The sequence below is a fragment of the Dermochelys coriacea genome, chromosome 13, assembly GCF_009764565.3.
Source record: "Dermochelys coriacea isolate rDerCor1 chromosome 13, rDerCor1.pri.v4, whole genome shotgun sequence".
Taxonomy (NCBI): domain Eukaryota; kingdom Metazoa; phylum Chordata; order Testudines; family Dermochelyidae; genus Dermochelys; species Dermochelys coriacea.
Window position 1 is genome coordinate 32,668,528 of NC_050080.1, and position 21,872 is coordinate 32,690,399.

The window sequence follows — 21,872 nt, forward strand, 5'->3', positions numbered from 1 at the left end:
CAATATGCCGTTAGCCTTCTTGGCAACAAGGGCACACTGCTGATTCACATCCAGCTTCTCATACACTGTAATCCCCAGGTCCTTTTCTGCAGAACTGCCGCTTAGCTAGTCAGCCCCCAGCCTGTACAGTGCATGGGATTCTTCTGTCCCAAGTGCAGGACTCTGCACTTGTCCTTTTTGAACCTCATCAGATTTCTTTTGGCCCAATCCTCCAATTTGTCTAGATCACTCTGGACTCTATCACTACTCTCCAGCATATCTACCTCTCCCCCCAGCTTAGTGTCATCCGCGAACTTGCTAAGGGTGCAATCCATCCAATCATCCAGATCATTAGTGAAGATGTTGAACAAAACCAGCCCCAGGACCGACCTTGGGGGCACTCTGCTTGATACCGGCTGCCAACTAGACATAGAGTTGTTGATCACTACCCCTTGAGCCTGCTGATCTAGCCAGCTTTCTATCCACCTTATAGTCCATTCATCCAATCCATACTTCTTTAACTTGCTGGCAAGAATACTATGGGAGACTGTATCAAAAGCTTTGCTAAAGTCAAGGTATATCACATCCACTGCTTTCCCCATATCCACAGAGCCAGTTATCTCATCATAGAAGGCAATCAGGTTGGTCAGGCATAACTTGCCCTTGATGAATCCATGTTGACTGTTCCTGATCACCTTCCTCTCCTCCAAGTGTTTCAAAAGGGAATTTGAAACTTACAACATATGGTTGCAGTGCTCATTTGATGCATCTTATAGCCACAGACTTAAGTATAACTGCAGGAAAAAGGAAAATGTTGTTGAAATTTCAAAATACTTCCTTAGCAACCACTTTGCTTCAGCTTCACTAAAGAAAGCAGAACATAAGAGCGGCCATACTGGATCAGGCCAAAGGTCCGTCTAGCCCATTATCTTGTCTTCTGACAGTAACCAGTGCCAGGTGGTTCAGAGGGAATGAACAGAACAGGTGATCATCAAGTGATCCATCCCCTGTCACCCATTCCCAGCTTCTGGCAAACAGAGGCTAGGGATACCATCCCTGCCTTTCCTGGCTAATACCCATTGATGTACCTATCCTCCATGAATTTATCTAGTTCTTTTTTGAATTCTATTATAGTCTTAGCCTTCACAACATCCTCTAGCAAAGAGTTTGACAGGTTGACTGTGCGTTGTGTGAAGAAATACTTCCTTTTCTTGTTTTTTTTTTGTTCATTTTAAACCTGCTGCCTATTCATTTCATTTGGTGACCCCTGGTTCTTGTGTTATGAGAAGGAGTAAATAATAGTTCCTTATTTACTTTCTCCACACCAGTCATGATTTTATAGACCTCTATCATATCCCCCTTAGTCATCTCTTTAACAAGATGAAAAGTCCCAATCTTATTAATCTCTCCTCACATGGAAGCTGTTCCATACCCCTAATCATTTTTGTTGCCCTTTTCTGAACCTTTTCCAATTCAAATGTATCTTTTTTGAGATGAGGTGACCACATCTGCATGCAGTATTCAAGATGTGGACGTACCATGGATTTATATAGAGGCAATATGATATTTTCTGTCTTATTATCTATCCCTTTTTTAATGATTCTCAACATTCTGTTCATTTTTTTTGACTGCCGCTGCATGTTGAATGGATGTTTTCAGAGAACTATCCACAATGACTCCAAGATCTCTTTCTTGAATGGTTAATTTAGACCCCATCATTTTGTATGTATAGTTAGGATTATGTTTTCCAAAGTGTATTACTTTTGCATTTATCAGCATTGAATTTCATCTGCCCTTTTGTTGCCAAGTTTTGTGAGATCCCTTTGTAGCTCTTTGTAATCTGCTTTGGACTTAACTATTTTGAGTAGTTTTGTATCATCCATAAATTTTGCCACCTGTTTACCCCTTTTTCCAGATCATGTATGAATATGTTGAATGGCACTGATCCCAGTACAGACCCCTGGGGGACACCAAACTGATTCTCCCCCAGGATATACAATGGAATTTAGTGGTTGACTACTTTGAGCTTGTAATGGATGGTGCTTACTGGTGGAGTCCTCTAATGGTTAGGGCACTATGTCTCTACTCACTTCACCTCCAATGTTTCACCTGGGCACTGTTGCTCCATAGCCGTCTGTCTTTTGCTGGTTGTTGACTTGATCCTCTGGTCAGGTCACCAGTTAGCTTTATCCGTCTCCAGGGTAACAGAGTTCCAAGAAAGATACTGGTTTCAGAGTAGCAGCCGTGTTAGTCTGTATTCACAAAAAAGAAAAGGAGTACTTGTGGCACCTTAGAGACTAACAAATTTATGCATCCGATGAAGTGAGCTGTAGCTCATGAAAGCTTATGCTCAAATACATTTGTTAGTCTCTAAGGTGCCATAAGTACTTCTTTTCTTTTTTAAGAAAGATACTGGGTCCCACGTAGGGCTGGATTACCCAATAGGCAGACTAAGCACATGCTTAGGGCACCAGCAAAGCAGGGGGTACCAAAAAAAAATTTGAAGAACAAATTAAAGGGGAGTGTGAATACTGGCAACATGTCTTGTAGTGTGTTGTAGCTGTTATTCAAACATTAGCTGAACGTGGTCTGCCTTTCCGGTGATCAAATGACACATTTGGATCATTGCAGATTGGAAATTTCTTGGGATTGTTGGAGTTTGTGGCTCAGTTTGACCCATTTTTAGCAGGCCATATCTCAAAATATGGAAATGCTGGCAAACGTAACCCATCATACTTATCCAAGACAATATGTGATGAACTCATTGGTCTAATGAGTGACAAAGTTCGTTCAGCTATTGTGGATGAAATAAGTACTGCTGGGTACTTCAGTTTATCTGTCGACTCTACACCTGAACTTTCACATATTGATCACTGAGTATTGTACTAACATATGTGTCTCCCACAGATGGAAAACCAGATGAACGATTTATAACATTCCTCAATTTGAAAAGCCACACTGGTGAAGAAATGGCAAATCAAGTATTGCATTATCTGTGCCAAGTGTGCAAAATAGATTTCTCAAAGTGCAGAGGTCAATCTTATGACAATGCTGCCAACATGTAGGGATAAAGTGAGACAGGCTAAAAGTCAAGTAGAGTTGGACCTTGCAAAGGGAATTAAAACCAATAGTAAAAGGTTCTATAGCCATATAAATAAGAAGAAAACAAAGAAAGAAGAAGTGGGACCGCTAAACACTGAGGATGGAGTGGAGGTTAAGGATAATCTTGGCATGGCCCAATATCTAAACAAATACTTTGCCTCAGTCTTTAATAAGGCTAATGAGGATCTTAGGGATAATGGTAGCATGACAAATGGGAATGAGGATATGGAGGTAGATATTACCATATCTGAGGTAGAAGCGAAACTGAAACAGCTTAATGGGACTAAATCGGGGGGCCTAGATAATCTTCATCCAAGAATATTAAAGGAATTGGCACATGAAATTGCAAGCCCATTAGCAAGAATTTTTAATGAATCTGTAAACTCAGGGGTTGTACAGTATGATTGGAGAATTGCTAACATAGTTCCTATTTTTAAGAAAGGAAAAAAAGTGATCCGGGTAACTACAGGCCTGTTAGTTTGACATCTGTAGTATGTAAGGTCTTGGAAAAAATTTTGAAGGAGAAAGTAATTAAGGACATTGAGGTCAATGGTAAATGGGACAAAATACAACATGGCTTTACAAAAGGTAGATCGTGTCAAACCAAGCTGATCTCGTTCTTTGAGAAAGTAACAGATTTTTTAGACAAAGGAAACGCAGTGGATCTAATTATTTCAGTAAGGCGTTTGATACTGTACCACATGGGGAATTATTAGTTAAATTTGGAAAAGATGGGGATCAATATGAAAATTGAAAGGTGGATAAGGAATTGGTTAAAAGGGAGACTACAGCAGGTCATACTGAAAGGTGAACTGTCAGGCTGGAGGGAGATTACCAGTGGAGTTCCTCAGGGATTGGTTTTGGGACCAATCTTATTTAATTTTTTTATTACTGACCTCAGCAGAAAAAGTGGGAGTGTGCTAATAAAGTTTGCGGATGATACAAAGCTGGGAGGTATTGCCAATTTAGAGAGAGACTGGGATATCATACAGGAAGATCTGGATAGCCTTGTAAACTGGAGTAATAGTAATGGGATGAAATTTAATAGTGAGAAGTGTAAGGTCATGCATTGAGGGATTAATAACAAGAATTTTAGTTATAAGCTGGGGATGCATCAATTAGAAGTAACGGAGGAGGAGAAGGACCTTGGAGTATTGGTTGATCGCAGGATGACTATGAGCTGCCAATGAGATACAGCCGTGAAAAAAGCTAATGAGGTCTTGGGATGCATTAGGCGAGGTATTTCCAGTAGCGATAAGGAGGTTTTAGTACCATTATACAAGGCACTGGTAAGACCTCACCTGGAATACTGTGTGCAGTTCTGGTCTCCCATGTTTAAGAAGGATGAATTCAAACTGGAACAGGTACAGAGAAGGGCTACTAGGATGATCCGAGGAATGGAAAGCTTGTCTTATGAAAGGAGACTCAAGGAGCTTGGCTTGTTTAGCCTAACCAAAAGAAGGTTGAGGGGAGATATGACTGCTCTCTATAAATATATCAGAGGCATAAATACCAGAGAGAGAGAGGAATTATTTAAGCTCAGTACCAATGTGGACACAAGAACAAATGGATATAAACTGGTCATTGGGAAGTTTAGACTTGAAATTAGATGAAGGTTTCTAACCATCAGAGGAGTGAAGTTCTGGAATAGCCTTCCAAGGGAAGCAGTGGGGGCAAAAGACCTATCTGGCTTTAAGATTAAACTCGATAAGTTTATGGAGGAGATGGTATGATGGGATAACATGATTTTGGCAATTAATTGATCTTTAAATATTCATGGTAAATAGGCCCAATGGCCTGTGATGGGATGTTAGATGGGGTGGGATCTGAGTTACTACAGAGAATTCTTTCCTGGGTATCTGTCTGGTGAATCTTGCCCATATGCTCAGGTTTCATCTGATCACCATATTTGGGGTCGGGAAGGAATTTTCCTTCAGGGCAGATTGGAAGAGGCCCTGGAGGTTTTTCGCCTTCCTCTGTAGCATGGGGCACGGGTCACTTGCTGGAGGATTCTCTGCTCCTTGAAGTCTTTAAACCATGATCTGAGGACTTCAATAGCTCAGACATAGGTGAGAGGTTTATCGCAGGAATGGGTGAGTGAGATGCTATGGCCTGCATTGTGCAGGAGGTCAGACTAGATGATCATAATGATCCCTTCTGACCTTAATATCTATGAATCTATGAATCTATCAATGCAGAAGAAGCTTTTAGAACAGAACAAATATGTCATATTCATATCATGTGCTGCACACTCTCTCGATCTTGTTGGCCGCAGTGCTGTTGATTGTTGGCAGTAAGTTTTTTCTCAACAGTCCAGTTACTTTATATATTTTTCTCTGCCTCAACACACCGATGGGCAGTTCTTAAAACATATCTGGACAATGATCGTGTGTTGAAATCTCTTTCTAATACTTGCTGGAAGGCACATGCAATGGCAACAAGTGCAATTCTGGAGTCCTACTCAAAGATTGTGGATGCATTAGAAAGTATAGCTGAAGACCAATCACAAAAGGGAGAAACTATACGAGAGGCAGAAAACATTGCAAACAAGATGCAAGAACTAGAGTCTGTATTCATGTTGACCATGTGGAATGAAATTTTCCAACACTTTTACCACACAAGTCAAGCTCTCCAAGAAAAAAGAATTGGATTTGAAAACATATGCAGACCTCTGTCAATCATTAGCAGACCACTTACACACTTTGAGGAACGATTTCGAAAGATTTGAAGACATGTCAAAAGATATCTTGCCTGATACTAACTACAAAGAAACCCAGTCCTGCAAGTGAATCAGGAAAAAACATGAAAATACTAGCAGTGCAACAGAAACAGCACTGAATCCTAGAGACAAATTTCGCGTATCTACTTACTACGCTATAATTGATACACTTGAAGCTCATATAAAGAGGAGAGGTGAAGTGTACAAAGAAGTATACAGTAAATTTTCTTTTCTAAACAATATGGACTTATCTGATGCACAATATTCACAAGGTTCCCAAAAGCTAATTGACTCATACCCTGTTGACTTGAACATGAATCTCTGTGGAGAAGTACAGTTATATGCGTGCAAAGTGTAATGAAACAGGAAAAATGAAATTTAGTCACATTGATCTTCATGACACAATATTGAAAGACGGAATACAATGTGTATTTCCAAATGTAGAGATCACACTAGGTATTTTTCTAACATTGATGATTACTAACTTTTCCGCAGAACGCTCTTTTTCTCAGCTGAGAAGAATAAAAAACCCTCAGAGAACAACAGTGTGTCAGGACAGACTTGATTCACTTTTCCTATTGTGTATGGAAGCCGACATGCTTCGTCAAGACAGCTTCGATGAACTTATCTAGAATTTTGCAATAAGAAAATCTAGAAAGAAGCTATTTTAATTTCAGCATACATGTAAGTTTTGTGTCATTTCAAAAAATAAAATTTTATTTTACAGTATAGTATTGTTTTTATTTTGAATTACATATGGGGGGCATCATAATCTTTTCAGTGCTTAGGGCCTCTAATGGTCTTAACCGGCCCTGGTCCCACGCCTCCTGACTGCAGTAGGAGTTCATCCATTTATGGACTCCTCCAGGTGTCCAGTCCCAACCACTAAGTTTTCAAAGTCTTTACCCTCCCCTGGCTTCCTCAAGGGGGAGTCTGGAAGTGAGGGGCCTTGTGCTCTCTGTAACAAGGGTGGTTGGTAGGAGAGCCCTGGCCTTCCCACTCCACTGGGCTCTGGCCCAGAACCCTGTAAGAGGCAACAATGTCCAGCACCCGGAAGTGCATTGAGGCTGCGTCCTTGGGCCACTTCCTACCACCCTTGCTCCCGCCCAAGTCTCACAGTGTGACACAAAGCAGTAAAGAAAAGGAGAATGACTGACCACCAGCCCCCCTGAGCACAGCAGACAGGCTGTGTCTCCCAGGGACAGGGTTCTGCAGCACCCTTCTCCAGGCACTCTCTCCTTGCCCTATCAGGTCTCTTCTGAACTGTCTGGCTCCCTTTCAAGTTCCACCTCCAGCTGGCACATGCTCTGTAGGTGCAGCGGGGTGGGATCACCTGGGCCCAGAGCTGCTCTCTAACCATCTCAGTCCCAGTGTGGGATTTATACATCCCATCACAGAGCTATTTATTAAGAGCTGGCCTAGTCTGATGACAATTTGTGAGAAAATCATGACAAAACAGACGGAACTATCACAGTCAAAGTAGCCACCATTGGACTAAAGAGAAACATAAAAGATGCTGGATATACTGAAACCGGTTTCCATGGCCTTGGACAAACCACAGAAAGATTGCTGTTGCATTGCTGATGCTGTTAGCATTTGGAAAGAACTTCAAGAGGCATTAAAGAAAGAAGTGTAGGCAGTAAAGAAGCAGATGGATCAAGCACTTACTCCACCTCACTTTCTTGTTAATATCCTCAACCCAAAGTACAAGGGTAGATGTCTAACTGTTGAAGAAGATGCTGCTATGATATGGGCATTTAATAATCATCCCTTAATCATGCCAACCATAACGAATTTCAGGGCTGGAGGTGAATCGTTCACACAGGACATGTTTGCTGATGATGTTTTAAAGAAAGTTATACCACTGAACTGGTGGCAGTCACTAACTAAGCACCTGGAACCAGAGTGTGTTGAAATGCTAAACCAGCTTTTGACAGCAGTAGCCTCTTCTGCAGGGACAGAAAGAATATTTTCTTCATTTGGACTAATTCATTCCAAGATAGGAAATCAATTGGGAGTTGAAAAAGCAGGAAAACTTGTTTCTCTTCCAATCTATGAATAAAAACAAGACGGGAAAGACAGCCTAAGTCACTTAGGAGACTGTTGTCTCATTTTCAGGAGACTTAGGTGAGTAGGGACTTAAGCTCCTGTCACTTTCAGATAGGTATATTTGACATTTTTTCCAGGCTGACCTGAAATAATCCATTTCATTCACTGACTACAGCGAATCCCTCTGTTCCTGTAATAAATTGTTTGTGGTAAATATGAAACCCATTTTGGTAAGAGAAGTTATGTATCCAAAATATTTAAGGTTGTTTTGTTTAATAAAAATAAAATATATATGGTGGTGTTTAATTAAATTCCCGTTACCATCCTAATGTAGCTTGATACAAGTCATGAGCAAAAAGTTAATTATCTAGTAAATAATCAATATATCATTCACCATTTTCTAACATACTAAAATGTACAATTAATAAGAGTGTGAAAATATTAAGCTATATAATTGATTAAATAAGTGTATATAGTTATAATATACCCTCCAAGGCAGCAAAAAGATTTACCAAATCTAGTGTAAAAGCTCTATTTAGTTGTAAATCAACATGTTTTAATAGTTATATTAACCAATGAGACTGCACCCTTCTTTAGAAAATAATAAGTACAAATTGAAAATTCGATTAAAATTGATGATTTAAATTGAGGTTTTCCCACTTAGTGATTTAAATCACCTTGATTTGTATCAACCCACCCTGTGTCCAGGTCATGATCAAAGCTGCTGCTACTGTGTTGAAGATCTTGCTCTTTGTAAAACTGTCCAGCTGTCTCAGTATCTCAGTTTCAGCGAGATCCTGATTTCAGCAAAGCATCCATTCCTTTATCCGTGATCTTCTCCAGCCCAACACCAGTACCCCTGGACAAGCACTGCCCACTCCCCATACACCATGGTAGCTCCCAAATTCAGACACAGGGAAGGTTCCTGGGGGCGTCTGATAAAAGGCAGTATTGTAATCCTTTCTCACACTTCTCAGAAAGACTTTCCCACACTGCATCAGAGAACGGAGGTTGCCAATTTAAATCACGCTTTCCATCAGCTAGGCACAATGCATACAGATTTAATTATGGTAAATAACACTAATACATTCTCTTATTTTTGTTAATTAGCAAAGTAGTCACATCCAAAGAGAGACAGCACACTCGCCTTACATGTACCTTGCTTGCTTTCTATATGCCATAGCTTTTAAGCTAGAGAGGCTTGAACAATCATAAAACTCAATCTTTTTGCGTTAGAACTTTTTAAGGCCAATTTTTAACTGATTAAAACTCAGAAATTAACAGATTTATTGAAATCCTCAGAAAGTTCACACATCACTCAAATTATGGGCTGAACAGTTGGGACAGATACATTAGGTTTTCAAACCAAAGTCCGAAAGATATAATACGTGCTTTAAGTGAACTAATAGAACACAACCTTAACTCAGAAGTCACTGCCACTGCTCTATAAATAGTATGGTTTCCTCAGGAAAAGAATACCTGTAGCGTGCACCTGTAGAGAGAAATGAGAGAAGGAACTCAGCCTAACAAAATGATGAAACGAGTGACTTCAACTGGGCAAATGGCACATCAGTTACTTCTTGGAACAGCTAGCTCTAGAGCACATAAGACAAGAGGCTGTTCTCAACTTCCTAAGTAAGGCGTGGTCTGCACTGCACAGCTAGCTGTCTTATATCGACCAAATTATGTCAGTGTCTACACAACAGCCTTGTCCCACCGATGTAAGTGCCCTGCTACACTGAAATAATAACTCTACTTCCACGAGAGGTGTAGGGCTTATGTCGGTGTAGGCAGTAATGAGCTGCCAAAATCTTAACAACGGGTTCTCTCCTCACCCCATGAGGGGGTCGTTGCCCACCCCCACCCCCCAGGACTCCTGTCCCATCCAACCTCCCCGCATTCCTTGATGCCCCCCCAGAACCCCTGCCCCATCCACTCCCCTCCCCTGTCCCCTGACTGCCCTCAGAACTGGGCAGGAGGGTCTCATGGGCCACTGTAGTGGGTGCCCACCCCACCCCTAAGAGCTGGAGGGAACTGCCGGGGGGCGAGGTGGGGAGTCCCAGCGGTGCTTACCTGGGGCAGCTCCCAGGAAGCATCCGGCAGGTCCCCCTGGCTCCTAGGGGCGGGGGAGCGTAGCTGGGGGGGAGCAGGGAGAGCGGCTGCTCCCCCACTGATCACATCAAAAGTGGCACCTTAGGCGCCGACTCCCTGGGTGCTCTGGGGCTGGAGCACCCACGGGGAAAATTGATGGGTGCAGAGCCCCCACCGGCAACTCCCCGCCCCGCGCCCAGCCCCAGCTCACCTCCGCTCTGCCTGCTCCCCTGAACCCACCGCCCCCTCTGCTTCTCCGCGCCCTCGACTTCCTGCGAATCAGCTGTTCGGCAGGAAGCCGGGGAGGGCTGAGAAGCAGGCGGCTCAGACGGAGGTGAGCTGGGGTGGGGAGCAATTCTCCTGTGCGCGCGCCCTCCCCGATTACCTGCTGGTGCGGGCGGCCCTCCTCACGTCCCCCGCTAGCTCACCTCCGCTCTGCCTCCCTGGGCCTGAGCGGGAAGCCGCCGCTTGCTTCTCAGCCTGCCCAGCTTCCCGCACGAACAGCTGGTTCGCGGGTAGCCTGGGGTGGACGGAGAAGCAGGGCAGGGCGGCATATTCAGGGGAGAAGGTGGAGGCAGAGCGGAGGTGAGCTGGGGCCAGGGGTAGGGCGGGGAGCTGCCGGTGGGGGCTCTGCACCCACCAAATTTTCCCCTTGGGTGCTCCAGGGCTGGGGCACCCTTGGAGTTGGTGCCTAAGGCGCCACTTTTGGCCGGTTAAATTAGAAGCCCTTTAGAACCGGTTCTCCCTTGCAGAACAGCCAGTTCTAAAAGAGCTTCTAAATTTAACAACCGGCTCCAGCTCACCACTGGGTGTAGGTAGGGCCACTGTTTGTGTAGACACTACCTTACTTAAAACGGCTGGTAGCTTTCTTAGCTGAGAAATTGACAAGAAAGCCAGGCAGCTAGAACCCAGTTGCTCCCTGCCCCTGGAGGGCTGGGTGGCTGGACCCCGTTCCTGGCTGGCAGCTAGGGCAAAAAGCCTGGGCAGCTGGACCCCACTCTGGGCAGGGAATGGGGAGGCAAGAAGCCCCGGGCGGCTTGCACCCTGCTCCTGGTGGGCAACAGGGAGCCAAGGGGAGCCGCCTGCAGAGAGGCCGGGAGCCTGTGGGGCAGCTGGGCTTCCGGCAGAGATGCGAGACCAGGCTCTCAGTTCCACACACTGCCCCTCTGAGGTTGGTGGAAGCACTCTTGATGAGGATGCGCATCACCAACCCAAGGAGGTAGTGTGGACTAATTACTGCGGTGGCTGTAAGTCAACCTAATATAGGTCAACTAGGAGTTAAATCAAGAAGTAAGAATAGCTGAGCCACTAAGGGTGTGTCTACTGTGCAATTAAAAACCCACCGCTGGCCTGTGTCACTTGACTCAGACTCACTTCACTCAGGCTAAGGGGCTGGTCAGTTGCAGTGTAGATGCAGAAGGACCCTGCGAGGTGGAAGGGTCCCAGACTTCAGGCTGCTGCCCAAACCCAGAAGTCTACACTGCAATTAACCAGCCCTGTGAGCCCAAGTCAGCTGGCACAGGCCAGCTGCAGGTGTCTAACTGTAGTGTGGACATACCCTTAGTGGCAGGCTGCCAAGAGGAGGAAAGATTCCAGTAATGAGCATGGTGACACAAAACTTCAAGAAAAGGAGGAAACAAGTAAAAAACCTTAAAGTAAGAAATGAGGAAATTAAAACCCTTGAACTCAGCATGGAGACTGTTTATGCAACCCTAACAGTCCCCAGAACATATGTACCCCTCAATTGGAAAGGGCAGCAGAAAGACAGGAAGTAAACCCGCCTGGCTAAATGGGAGGTTCAAGGGCTATCAGCTAAATAGGTATCCTTCCAAAACTGGAAAGCCAACGCTAGCGAAGCCTGTAAAAGAACATAGAGACTATGTCAGGCAATATGTCTGAAGGAAATCAGGAGGCGTAAGAGGGAATCCAAGGAGAAAATGGCTAAAGGCATAATAACAAATCACAAGACATGTTTAAAGTACATCAAAAGCAGGACACCTGTCCTATGAGAGAACTCGGGAGTCTGGTGGGCTGCTGCAGGATAAAGAGAACAATTAAGGAGGATGAGGAAGTGATTTTTATAATAAAGATGAGGCACTGCCAGAAATTGTGGTGTCAAAACAGGAAGTACTAGAGCACACTGATCATTGAAAGATTGAATCTCCAGGATCAAATGGTTCACATCTAAAAGGAATCCAGTAGTCCCTTTGGATAGGGCACTGGATATGAACTCAGGAGAGTAGGGCAGTTCTGCTGTTGACTTGAAGTGAAACCTTAGACAAGTCTGTGCCTCAGTTTCTTCATCTGAATAATGGGGTATTTAATATAAAGCTTCTTGAGATATACAGTTGGAAAGTGCAATATGTGGGATAGGTATTGTTTATTATTGAGAAATGAAATGGCCGAGCTGCTTATAAAATATGTAATCACTTGTTAAAATCAGCTACAGTACTGGTCAGCTGGTGGGTAGCAAGTGTAAAAACAATGCCCAGGGTGATGTGGGGAATTACAGATCACTGAGTCTTCAGCACTAGGAAAATTCACTAAAGTAATCATTAGAATTATACACCACCATGATGAACTGGATATAAGGGAGAAACCAGCATGGCTTCTACAAAGGAAAATCACACTTTGCTGATACATTGCAATGTTTTGTACATGTCAGTACAAATGGGTGAAGAGGGACCAGATGGTTTAGCTCAGGTATCTCTGAAACAATGAGATCCTAATTCTGATTGGGGCTTCTGGGTGCTCCACTAATACTGCATGATTATAGTGTGGTGATCCGGCCAGGCAGGAAAAGCAAATTGGGAGGAGAGGCAGAGGCAAACCAAGACAAATGGGTCATTTGAAATTTTTAGGACTTTATAAGGGAAAACCCCAGAGGTTAACAAGTTGGTACCAGGAGCTTAAATCATGTAGAACATTGCCAAAGAGTTACTGTTCATAGTTAAATTATAAGTTACCAACTTGTTAACCTCTGGGGCTTGTACACGCTGGGCAGTTAGTACCAATGGATTGTTATTAAGAAGAACAAGAGATTCTTAACAATAGACTGTGTCACTTCACAGAAGAGTCAACTTTTCTTCTCCTTGGCTGCAAGTCCAGCTCCACTCTTGCTGGCCTGTTCTTTGCTTCTCTTTGGCTTGAAGGCTCCTAGATTTGCTGTTCCTCTGGCTGTATGTCTTTTCACAGCATTTATCTACAAGTGGGGTTTCTTCACCTAGTGGGCCCTCATTTGTGCATTAGGTCCTTTCGAACTGTATCCCATCACTAGATGGTCACAGTCACTCTCTTGTCTCACGTGCTTTAGGTCCCTTGTGGGTGGCCTTCTCGTTTACCATTTTCAGGCTCTGCTTTCATCTAACTCAGCTTTTTGATCAAGTCCCTTTTTCACCAGTTCTATTTCCTTTCAATTTTTTCCCTTGATGCTCTGTCTCTGGTAAGTCTGTAGATATCATTTCCCTCAACTTCCCTTCTTTATTAGTGCCTGCTCCCGCCCGCCAAGTCTGGTTATTTTTCTGCTTCTCCTGACCTGAAACCTTTGCTGTTTTCCTTCTTTCCTCCTTCTCACTTCCCAGTCCCCTACTTTTATTCTCCTGTTCTTCTTTTATTTTATCACCTCCCCTCCTACCCAGACTCCGGTTCACCCACTAGCTCAGCATCTCGATTCTTCTCCTTCTCTAACAGCTTTTCCCAACTGCCCCTTTGAGTGGATTCAGAGCCACCTCCCCAGTTCAAGCTGCCCTCCCATTGGCCGTCCTCTCCCCAGGACAGGATCGTGTTCTGCTGCATTGCAGCTGGAGCAGGGGCCAGTGCCAGGGGGCAGATTACTGTACTACTATTATTATAATAGTGATTATTTGATAGGGCTGCCGGTGATAGCAGGGATGGAACCGTTGTCCCAGGAGATCCCTTCCGGTTCTGTGTCCTACTAAGGAAACTATGTCACAATTGTCTCTTACAGTTTGGTGATTGAACAATGGGGCCCTGATCTAAGCACTACTGCAAACTGCTCTTCTTAATTACTGATGACTTCATCTGCAGTTATATTACATAAAGAGTGGGGATATGAACCCTCCCCTCCCCCGCTTCAGGGCATGAGCAAGCCTCTAACTGATGGGTGTGAGGAAGATACTTCCCCTATGGATGGGTTATTCCAAATTTGTCCACTCTGGGGTTTCTTGTGCCTTCCTCGGAAGCAGCTGGTACTGGCCACAGTCAGAGACAGGGTATGGGGCTAGACAGGCCCCATCCCTGATCCATGGTGGCAATTCTTCAAGTCCTGGAAGTTAAGGAGGGGTAGAACATGCTTGTTTTGCATGGAAATACTGAGAAACTCAGATGCATCCAATCACTTGCTGTTTGTTTCCCATTTACAGGAACCCGGGGAAACTGTTCTCCACCTGGCAGTGTTGTTAGCTGACCGAACCTCTCTACACATTGTAGATTTTCTGGTGCAGAACAGGTAAGCTGACTGCAGGCACTAGCAGGGGTAGGACTGTCTGCTCAGGCTAAGACACATAATGTCATCAGCGGAGTTAGTGCTGGTGGAAGGTGCTGGATAGCCTTGTAGACTAAGTGCCTCTGGATATCTCCTGAAGTACCACCAGGGGACAGCACCAGGGCATTTCCCTGTGGAAGTGCCTCAGTTTTGACTTGGAGAAACCATCTTTAGGGTTAGAGGGGAATTCATGGCCATGGCCCTTCCCTGGGCTCTCTGCTGAGGGGAGCAATGACTGCCAATGGGGATGGAGATTTTCCAACTAGGACATGTGTCCCCCTGGGTGGTTCAGCCCATGCCCCTCCTCCCGCCCCACCACTAAACAGCTCTCCAATGGGCACGCCCACCCTGACTGCAGTCCACTGGTGACAGGCTCTATATCCCATTGGCGACTACTCTGGGCCTGCCAGGCTCGAAGATGAGCTTCCCAAGGGCCAGCTCTTGCTTTTCTGAGTGAGTCTGGTTCTTCCTGAACAGGAGAAGGTATATTTTTGTTCCTTCTGCATTCAAGCCCAATGCACCATTGATTGGGGTGGAACCAGCATTAAAGTCTGTCTCCCTAAGGGCTGCCCCACAGTGTCTGGGTACCTCCCAAGTGTTTATGGATTTATCTTCCCAGCACCCTTGTGAGCTTAGACTCCGTTATCATCATCTGAGGGGGCCATTTAGGGATCTGGAGCAAAAATTGGGGATTGACGCTGCTTTGAGCAGGGGGTTGGACTAGATGACCTCCTGAGGTCCCTTCCAACCCTGATATTCTATGATTCTATGATCTCCAGTTTACAGAAGGCAGATTGGAGACTCAGCAGGAGAAAGTGACTTGTGCAAGGTCACACAAGAAAGTTCTTGGAGCTGGGAATGGAATTCAGCTCTCCTGGATTCCAGCTCATACAAAAGCATCCTTCCTCTAGATGATCCTTCTAAACCCTTATCTTCTGCATCACTTCCTGTACTGTGAACTCTTCTCTTTATCTCTAACCCCCACTTCCCCCACGACCGTATATGGTTGTAAAACTTGAAAGCTGATAAAAGTGTATGCTCATTCCATACAAAATTCCATGCTGACATCACTCAGTGATGCATAGCTGTGTCGTCACGGATGTGCAGTCCTGTGTGATCTGGTACGCAAGTGCAGGATTGTGTTCTGAGTTCGGCTGCTGCTGCAGTAGAGTGGGTATTGTACCAGCCACACAGCACTGCCCATTGCTGGGGAACGTGCACACAGCTGCCAAGATTGGGGAAATTCCATGAGTAGAATATTCAATGAGAAGATTTGCATATTTTCACATAATTTGCATACAATCCTAATTATTTTAATAAATCCTGTGTGATTTATTACTGGAGGCAGCATCTGGCAGCTTGGGATGAGACAGCCTCTCCTGACCCTTTTCAGACCCTGGCTTAATCTGGGCCCCAATCAGTCCCTTCTGTTCAGCGTGTGTCACATCCCCACCCCCATAAAGAGCTGTCCCCTCCTGCCTGAAGCCATGTGCCACAACAGCCTCTTGTGGCTACGGGATGAACTGCAGTCGCTGCCCGCAGCTCAGTCAAATGCGCGAGGTCCCAGGTGAATTGTCAGCAGGCATGGCAGGGCTGCCCAGTGCACAAGAGCTGCACAATATGCCAGACATTTGGCAGCCCTACATTCACATGCCTTGGCTAAAAGCCTGAATGGGCAGTATCAGCTCTGATCTACATTCCTGTGAGCTAGGGAGAAGGGTTTGGGGTTGAACGTCACGCAGTTATTGTTACAGACGAGAACTGCTCTTTCTCAAGCATACTGATACTGACTGTCCTTTGCCCCAGTGGGAGCCTTGTGAAGCAGACAGTGAAGGGAAACACACCGCTTCATTACTGCTGCCTCCACAATAAACCCGAGTGCCTCAAGCTCTTTGTGAGAGCCAAAGCCAGCATTGCCATCAGTAAGTGACTGCACGGGCTCGGTTCTCCAAACAGGGAAGAAGATGTCGGGGTTGGGTTCCTTATTTTTTACCGTCTCACTCGCAGGGCCTGTGTCTGCTCTCTGCACCTTGCATGTCTTACTGGAAACAGAACAGGAGCCCTTTGCACCAGGCCAAATGCAATAGAAGAAGCACGCAGAACCAAGTGGCTTTTATACACAGAATGTGTAGCATTGTAAATCCACAGGACAATGTGTCTCAGGAGCAGCGCTGAGGTGGCCCAATAGGGTCGGCAGTACATGGTGTGTAACAGGGTTTATGGCTTAGCTCTGGTTAGAGAAGTCACGTGCTGATCCTTGATGACTCAGTGTATGGTAAGAATCCTGATTCCTTCAGGAGATACCTGTATAGGAGAGGCTGTGACTGTGAATGTGACAACCATGAACTTTATACAGGAGTGACTATTCCAGGTCACAGGAAGGCAGATATTGCTGACCCATTGGCTCAGAGTTACTTGTATTTTACTGACCGATTGTTTTGAAGCAGCTCTGAGCACCTCTGAGGTGTCACTAATGCCTATTAAGCAGAATCCCAAAACAAAAACTTGTTACAGTTAAAGTTAAGTGCAAGTCAAGAGACATTTTACGATAAACCCATCTTAAACCCCTCAGACATTAACAGTTTGGACAACAACCTATATTCGAGCATCTGCAGACACACACACACGTACCATTAAAGACAAAAATGTTCAATGACCACCACTCAAACAACCTTAACTCTGCCCCTGCATTTGTGTTAATATGTTAGGCCCTGACCTGACCTCTGCTAGAGACAACAGCAGTCTTTGCTTTTACTTTATTGGGAGCTCCCTTGGTCCTTTGTGCTCCTATTACCTAACCTTATATGTGTCCATCTTCTAGTGTGTAATTCTATGTCTGATTTGTGATGATGTGCACAGTTCCTGTGTTAATATAATCAGTGTGGATCTTTCTCAGCTGGTGTAGCAGTTCTGGTTAGTTCATACAGTAACTTCGTCTCTAACAATATGTCTTTAATTGGGGGTGCATGGTATTAGTAGTAGGAAAAAAATCACTCTTTGGATGGGTTTGCATGCTATGCTGATGGGCCCTGTAACAAACTTTAGACACATATTGTGATGGGGTGTATAGACCCCATGCAGACAAAGAAGGGCTAGCCCCACCCTTTTGGCCCTGTGAATTATGTATGATAGGGAAGAGGCCTTTAAAAGGGAGGACACGGCTGTCGGCAGGGTGGGAGAGGAGCAGGATTGCCCTAAGCTGCAGACTGCAGGAGTGATTCCTAGCCAGGAGACCTTCATCCTGAACAACAGATTCCCAGCGTAAGATGGACAGGCTGAGCCTGACTCGGAGGCCTGGCCAGACCAACTTCCCCAAAACCCAACACATTGGTGCACTGTAGACTTGCTGCACCCCTCCCTTTTTGCTGGGGCCCCTGGGAGGGAGTATCCCTGAATGCCTTGGGGTTTGTGACTTTCATTTTTGATCCCCGCCTCTGGAGAGACTTAAAAGGGCACACAAAGGGCAGAGCCCCCACCACCCTGAAATAGTAAGGAAGTGGGGCCTGGGCTGGGACCCCCCAGTGCAGATAACTGAGCATTGTCAGGTTCCTGCCCTCCCCCCGCCCCCCAAGGGAGGAACCACCAATGACTCTGTTACACGCATGAATTCAGGGATTCCTGAATTAATAAAGTGCCTTTAGTTTTGTGGACTGGATTTTAGCTTTACAAAAGACCTGATTGATGACAAGTGGTATCGGAGGTGATAAACACAGGCATATCTTGAGACTAGTCTTGCGATTTTATAAATGTTATCTCTGTAAGCCAGGCAGTGTATGCTGGCTGGTGAAGAGCTCCAATCACTCCAGGAGCTACAATCAGTGAGGGAATTACTGCAGCCCTGGGACAGGTAGACAACTCCAGAGAAGTACCACCCCCAGGGGAAATTGCACAGACTAATTCAGACCATTCAAGAGGCCCAGGAGACAAAGAAGAGCTTGTAAAGGCCCAACCTGAACTGGCTGAGGTCCTGCTTTAGATCCAACAAACTGACATGGTCCTTTGACCAAGGGGGAAAACCCTACCCAAAGGGTTGAAGGACTGTGACCTACCAGATCCCCCACGTGGATGATAGGTGACCTCTGATAAGCTAGAATGTGTTTAGACCTTTCTCTGTTGCATGATATATTTTCTCTAATACTTTTCTCCTAAAATCAATGTTCTATGTTCCGTGAAATCTCTCTGGTACCAGGTAACCAACTGAACCTTGGAGGATCAAAGTAAAATGCAGCTGCTGAGTGAGGTCAGATGTACTGGAATAATCACCGTGAATTGCAGGGGGACTGCAGCCTAAACCCCCAGACTGAAGGGAGAAGGGAGATGGCTGGAGGCCTGAGATCTAAAGGGGTGCCCTTTAGCAGACAATGGAGGGGGTCAGAGGTGCAGTTACCCTGAAACAGTGACACAAGCTTTCTATGAATAAGAGTAATCTCTCCATGCTTTTAGGTGCAGTTCTGAGAGAAAGCTCTGTGATAAATGGATCATTTCATTCATTGAGTGTGCTTTCTCCTTAGGGCAGAGTTAAAGTTGCCCCCAAACAGTTAAAGTTGTTTGGGTGTTGGGCATTGAGAAAGTTGCTGCTGATGTCTAATTTGTTTAGGTATCAATTTCTATATATACCTGTTAATGTTGAGTGGGGTTGCTTTTATGTGTCCAATGTGGTCTCTTCTCTGGACTATCATGTGCTACTTTAACTGCAAATTGACAAAGTCTTTGGGTTAGAATCCCTGTTTTGGTAAGTCCCAGCTGGAATCCAAGGCCAGATTGCTCTCTGGAGAGCTCTGTGCACATCACTGTAAAATTAGTTAATGCTTTCTTAGCCAGATGTGCAGAGGTTTCCTCAGAGCAGCTATGGGTGTTTAACCATCTCCATGGTTCACAGCCCTTCCGCTAGGCCAGCTCCCAGTCACCAGCCAGTCATCCTCACTCAGCCAGATCTCACTGTCCCCTTCCAACTCCCAGTCAATCAGTCCTTGCTTTCTAGCTGCAGCTCTGCTCACTATCCCCATCCCCAGGCCTGTTCCATGGACCAGAATCACCTCAGCTCTCCCGGCCAGCCCTGTTTGCAAGTGCCAGACCTCAGGCAGTGCTGGCTCCTCATCTCCAGTCCTGCAGCCAGCTCCTCCCTTTGGCTCCTGCTGCACCACTATGCACTCTCCTCTCTCCACTGAGGTCTGTAGAAGGGGAGCCCCATGCAGCTGGACCTATATAAAGTCTGCCAGAGCAGGGCTCCCATCCATTAGACCAATCAGGGCTCCCGTCCATTAGGTCTCTGCACATCAGAGCCTCCCCCTTTCTGTCTCTTTCCAGCCCCCTCCAAGGCCCCACCAGTAGTTTCCTCCCTACAGCCTCTCAGCTCTGCCTGCTCCCTCCAGTGGTGCTTCCAGTGCTCCCCATGAAGGGGACCATTGACGGAGAGAGCTATAAGAGTTTACCCTAGCTGAGGGTCTGTCCCAGGACATTTGTTCAACATCTTCATTAATGATCTGGATGATGAGATGGATTGCATCCTCAGCAAGTTCGCAGATGACATTAAGCTGGGGGGAGAGGTAGGTATGCTGGAGGGTAGGGATAGAGTCCAGAGTGACCTAGACCAATTGGAGGATTGGACTAAAAGAAATCTGATGAGGTTCAGCAAGGACAAGTGCAGAGTCCTGCACGTAGGATGGAAGAATCCCATGCACTGCTGCAGGCTGGGGACCAACTGGCTAAGTGGCAGTTCTGCAGAAAAGGATCTGGGGATTACAGTGGACAAGAAGTTGGATATAAGTCAATAGTGTGCCCTTTTCGCCAAGAAGGCTAACGGCATATTGGGCTGCATTAGTAGGAGCATTGCCAGCAGATGGAGGGAAGTGATTTTTCCCCTCTATTGGGCACTGGTGAGGCATCTGGAGTATTGCATTCAGTTTTGGGCCTCCCACTACAGAAAGGATGTGGACAAATTGGAGAGAGTCCAGCGGAGGGCAACAAAAATTATCAGAGGTCTGGGACACATGACTTTTGAGGAGATGCTAAGGGAACTGGGCTTATTTAGTCTGCAGAAAAGAAGAGTGAGGGGGGATTTGATAGCAGCCTTCAACTACCTGAAGAGGGGTTTCAAAGAGGAAGAGGAAAGGCTGTTCTCAGAGGTGGCAGACGACAGAACAAGTGGTCTCAAGTTGCAGTAGGGGAAGTCTAGGTTTTATATTAGGAAAAACTATTTCACTAGGAGGGTGGTGAAGCACTGGAACGGGTTATCTAGGGAGGTGGTGGAATCTCCACCCTTAGAGGTTTTTAAGGCCTGGCTTGACAAAGCTCTGGCTGAAATGATTTAGTTGGGGATTGGTCCTGCTTTGAGCAGGGGGTTGGACTAGATGACCTCCTGAGGTCTCTTCCAACCCTAATCTTCTATGATCCTATGATTAATTGCTTAGCAGTGAGAAAGGTAATTGAATCGGATGAAGAACTAATCCCCAGGGCCTAAATTCATAAAAGTCATTAGGGTCCCAAGGCCCAGTTTTAGGCTCCACTGAGATCCACAGAATTCCAGCTGAGCCCTGAAGGCTCCTGAACTCACTCAGCGCCTACATTTTTGCCGTAGAAAGTTCCCGTGGTGCCTAAGTTACTGCCTCTAGGCATGTGCGCTCTGCTGCCCTCTCGACACCTGGATGTCTAAACCCCAGGCCATGCACAAGGCAGGGAAAGATAGGCATTCAGCCATCTAAGTCGGGGTGGGACCCCAGCCAATAGCTGGGCTCAGAGGCTGCCTACAGTCTCAGGCCCCTCAGGCAAGTTCACACAAAACAGTGTGGTGGGAGGAGGAGGACCAGGCCCTCCCTCATAACTATTAGCCCAATGGTCAGGGTACTCACTGGAATGTGGGAGACCGTGGGTTCAAGTCCCCCCTCTGCTTCAGGGGAAGAAGGGGTTTGAACAGGGAGCTGCCACGCTCAAGTGCAGCTCAAACCACTGTGCTGTAGGATATTGTGATGGGGGGGCTACCTCAGTCTCTTCTGTTGAAGTTCTTCTATTGTAGATAAATAAGTAAATAGTCATTGAAGCAGGGGGCCTAGACACTGGGTCTCCCACCTCCTGGATGAGTGCTCTGCCCACCAGGCTACAGAGTCATTCTCATGCTTGTGCTCTCACACTTTCCCTCCCGCACTCGCTTCTTGCAAACTGGCATAGGCGCCTAATTCCAAAGAGGGTTTCTGGCTGAAAATCACTAGCAGAGAAAGGCACCTACTTCTGAGAGAGAGCTGGGGCTTAGTGCATACCCCTCTGGTTGGCATCTCCAAGATGGCTAGCATGCTGGCTTTTATGATTTGCATTCTAAGGTGCATCTCTCGCCCCACTCCTAGGCGCCTACCTCAGGCTTCGAGAGTCACAGGTTGTTCCCAGTATTTTCTAGGTGCCCAAGAGTTCAGCGTTGCAACGCTCAGTGTCCCCACC

General features: G+C 45.8%; 1 protein-coding gene across 3 annotated transcripts in view; it reads left to right on the forward strand.

The window, feature by feature from the left end:
* LOC119842208 (arf-GAP with SH3 domain, ANK repeat and PH domain-containing protein 2-like) overlaps positions 1-21,872 on the forward strand; it is a 119,769-nt gene that overhangs the window by 78,369 nt on the left and 19,528 nt on the right. For all 3 annotated transcript variants that reach the window (XM_043496136.1, XM_043496134.1, XM_038370105.2), the window contains 2 exons: positions 14,323-14,408; positions 16,251-16,366. In XM_043496136.1, the coding sequence (XP_043352071.1) occupies positions 14,323-14,408; positions 16,251-16,366 (202 nt within the window). The remainder of the gene's footprint in view (positions 1-14,322; positions 14,409-16,250; positions 16,367-21,872) is intronic.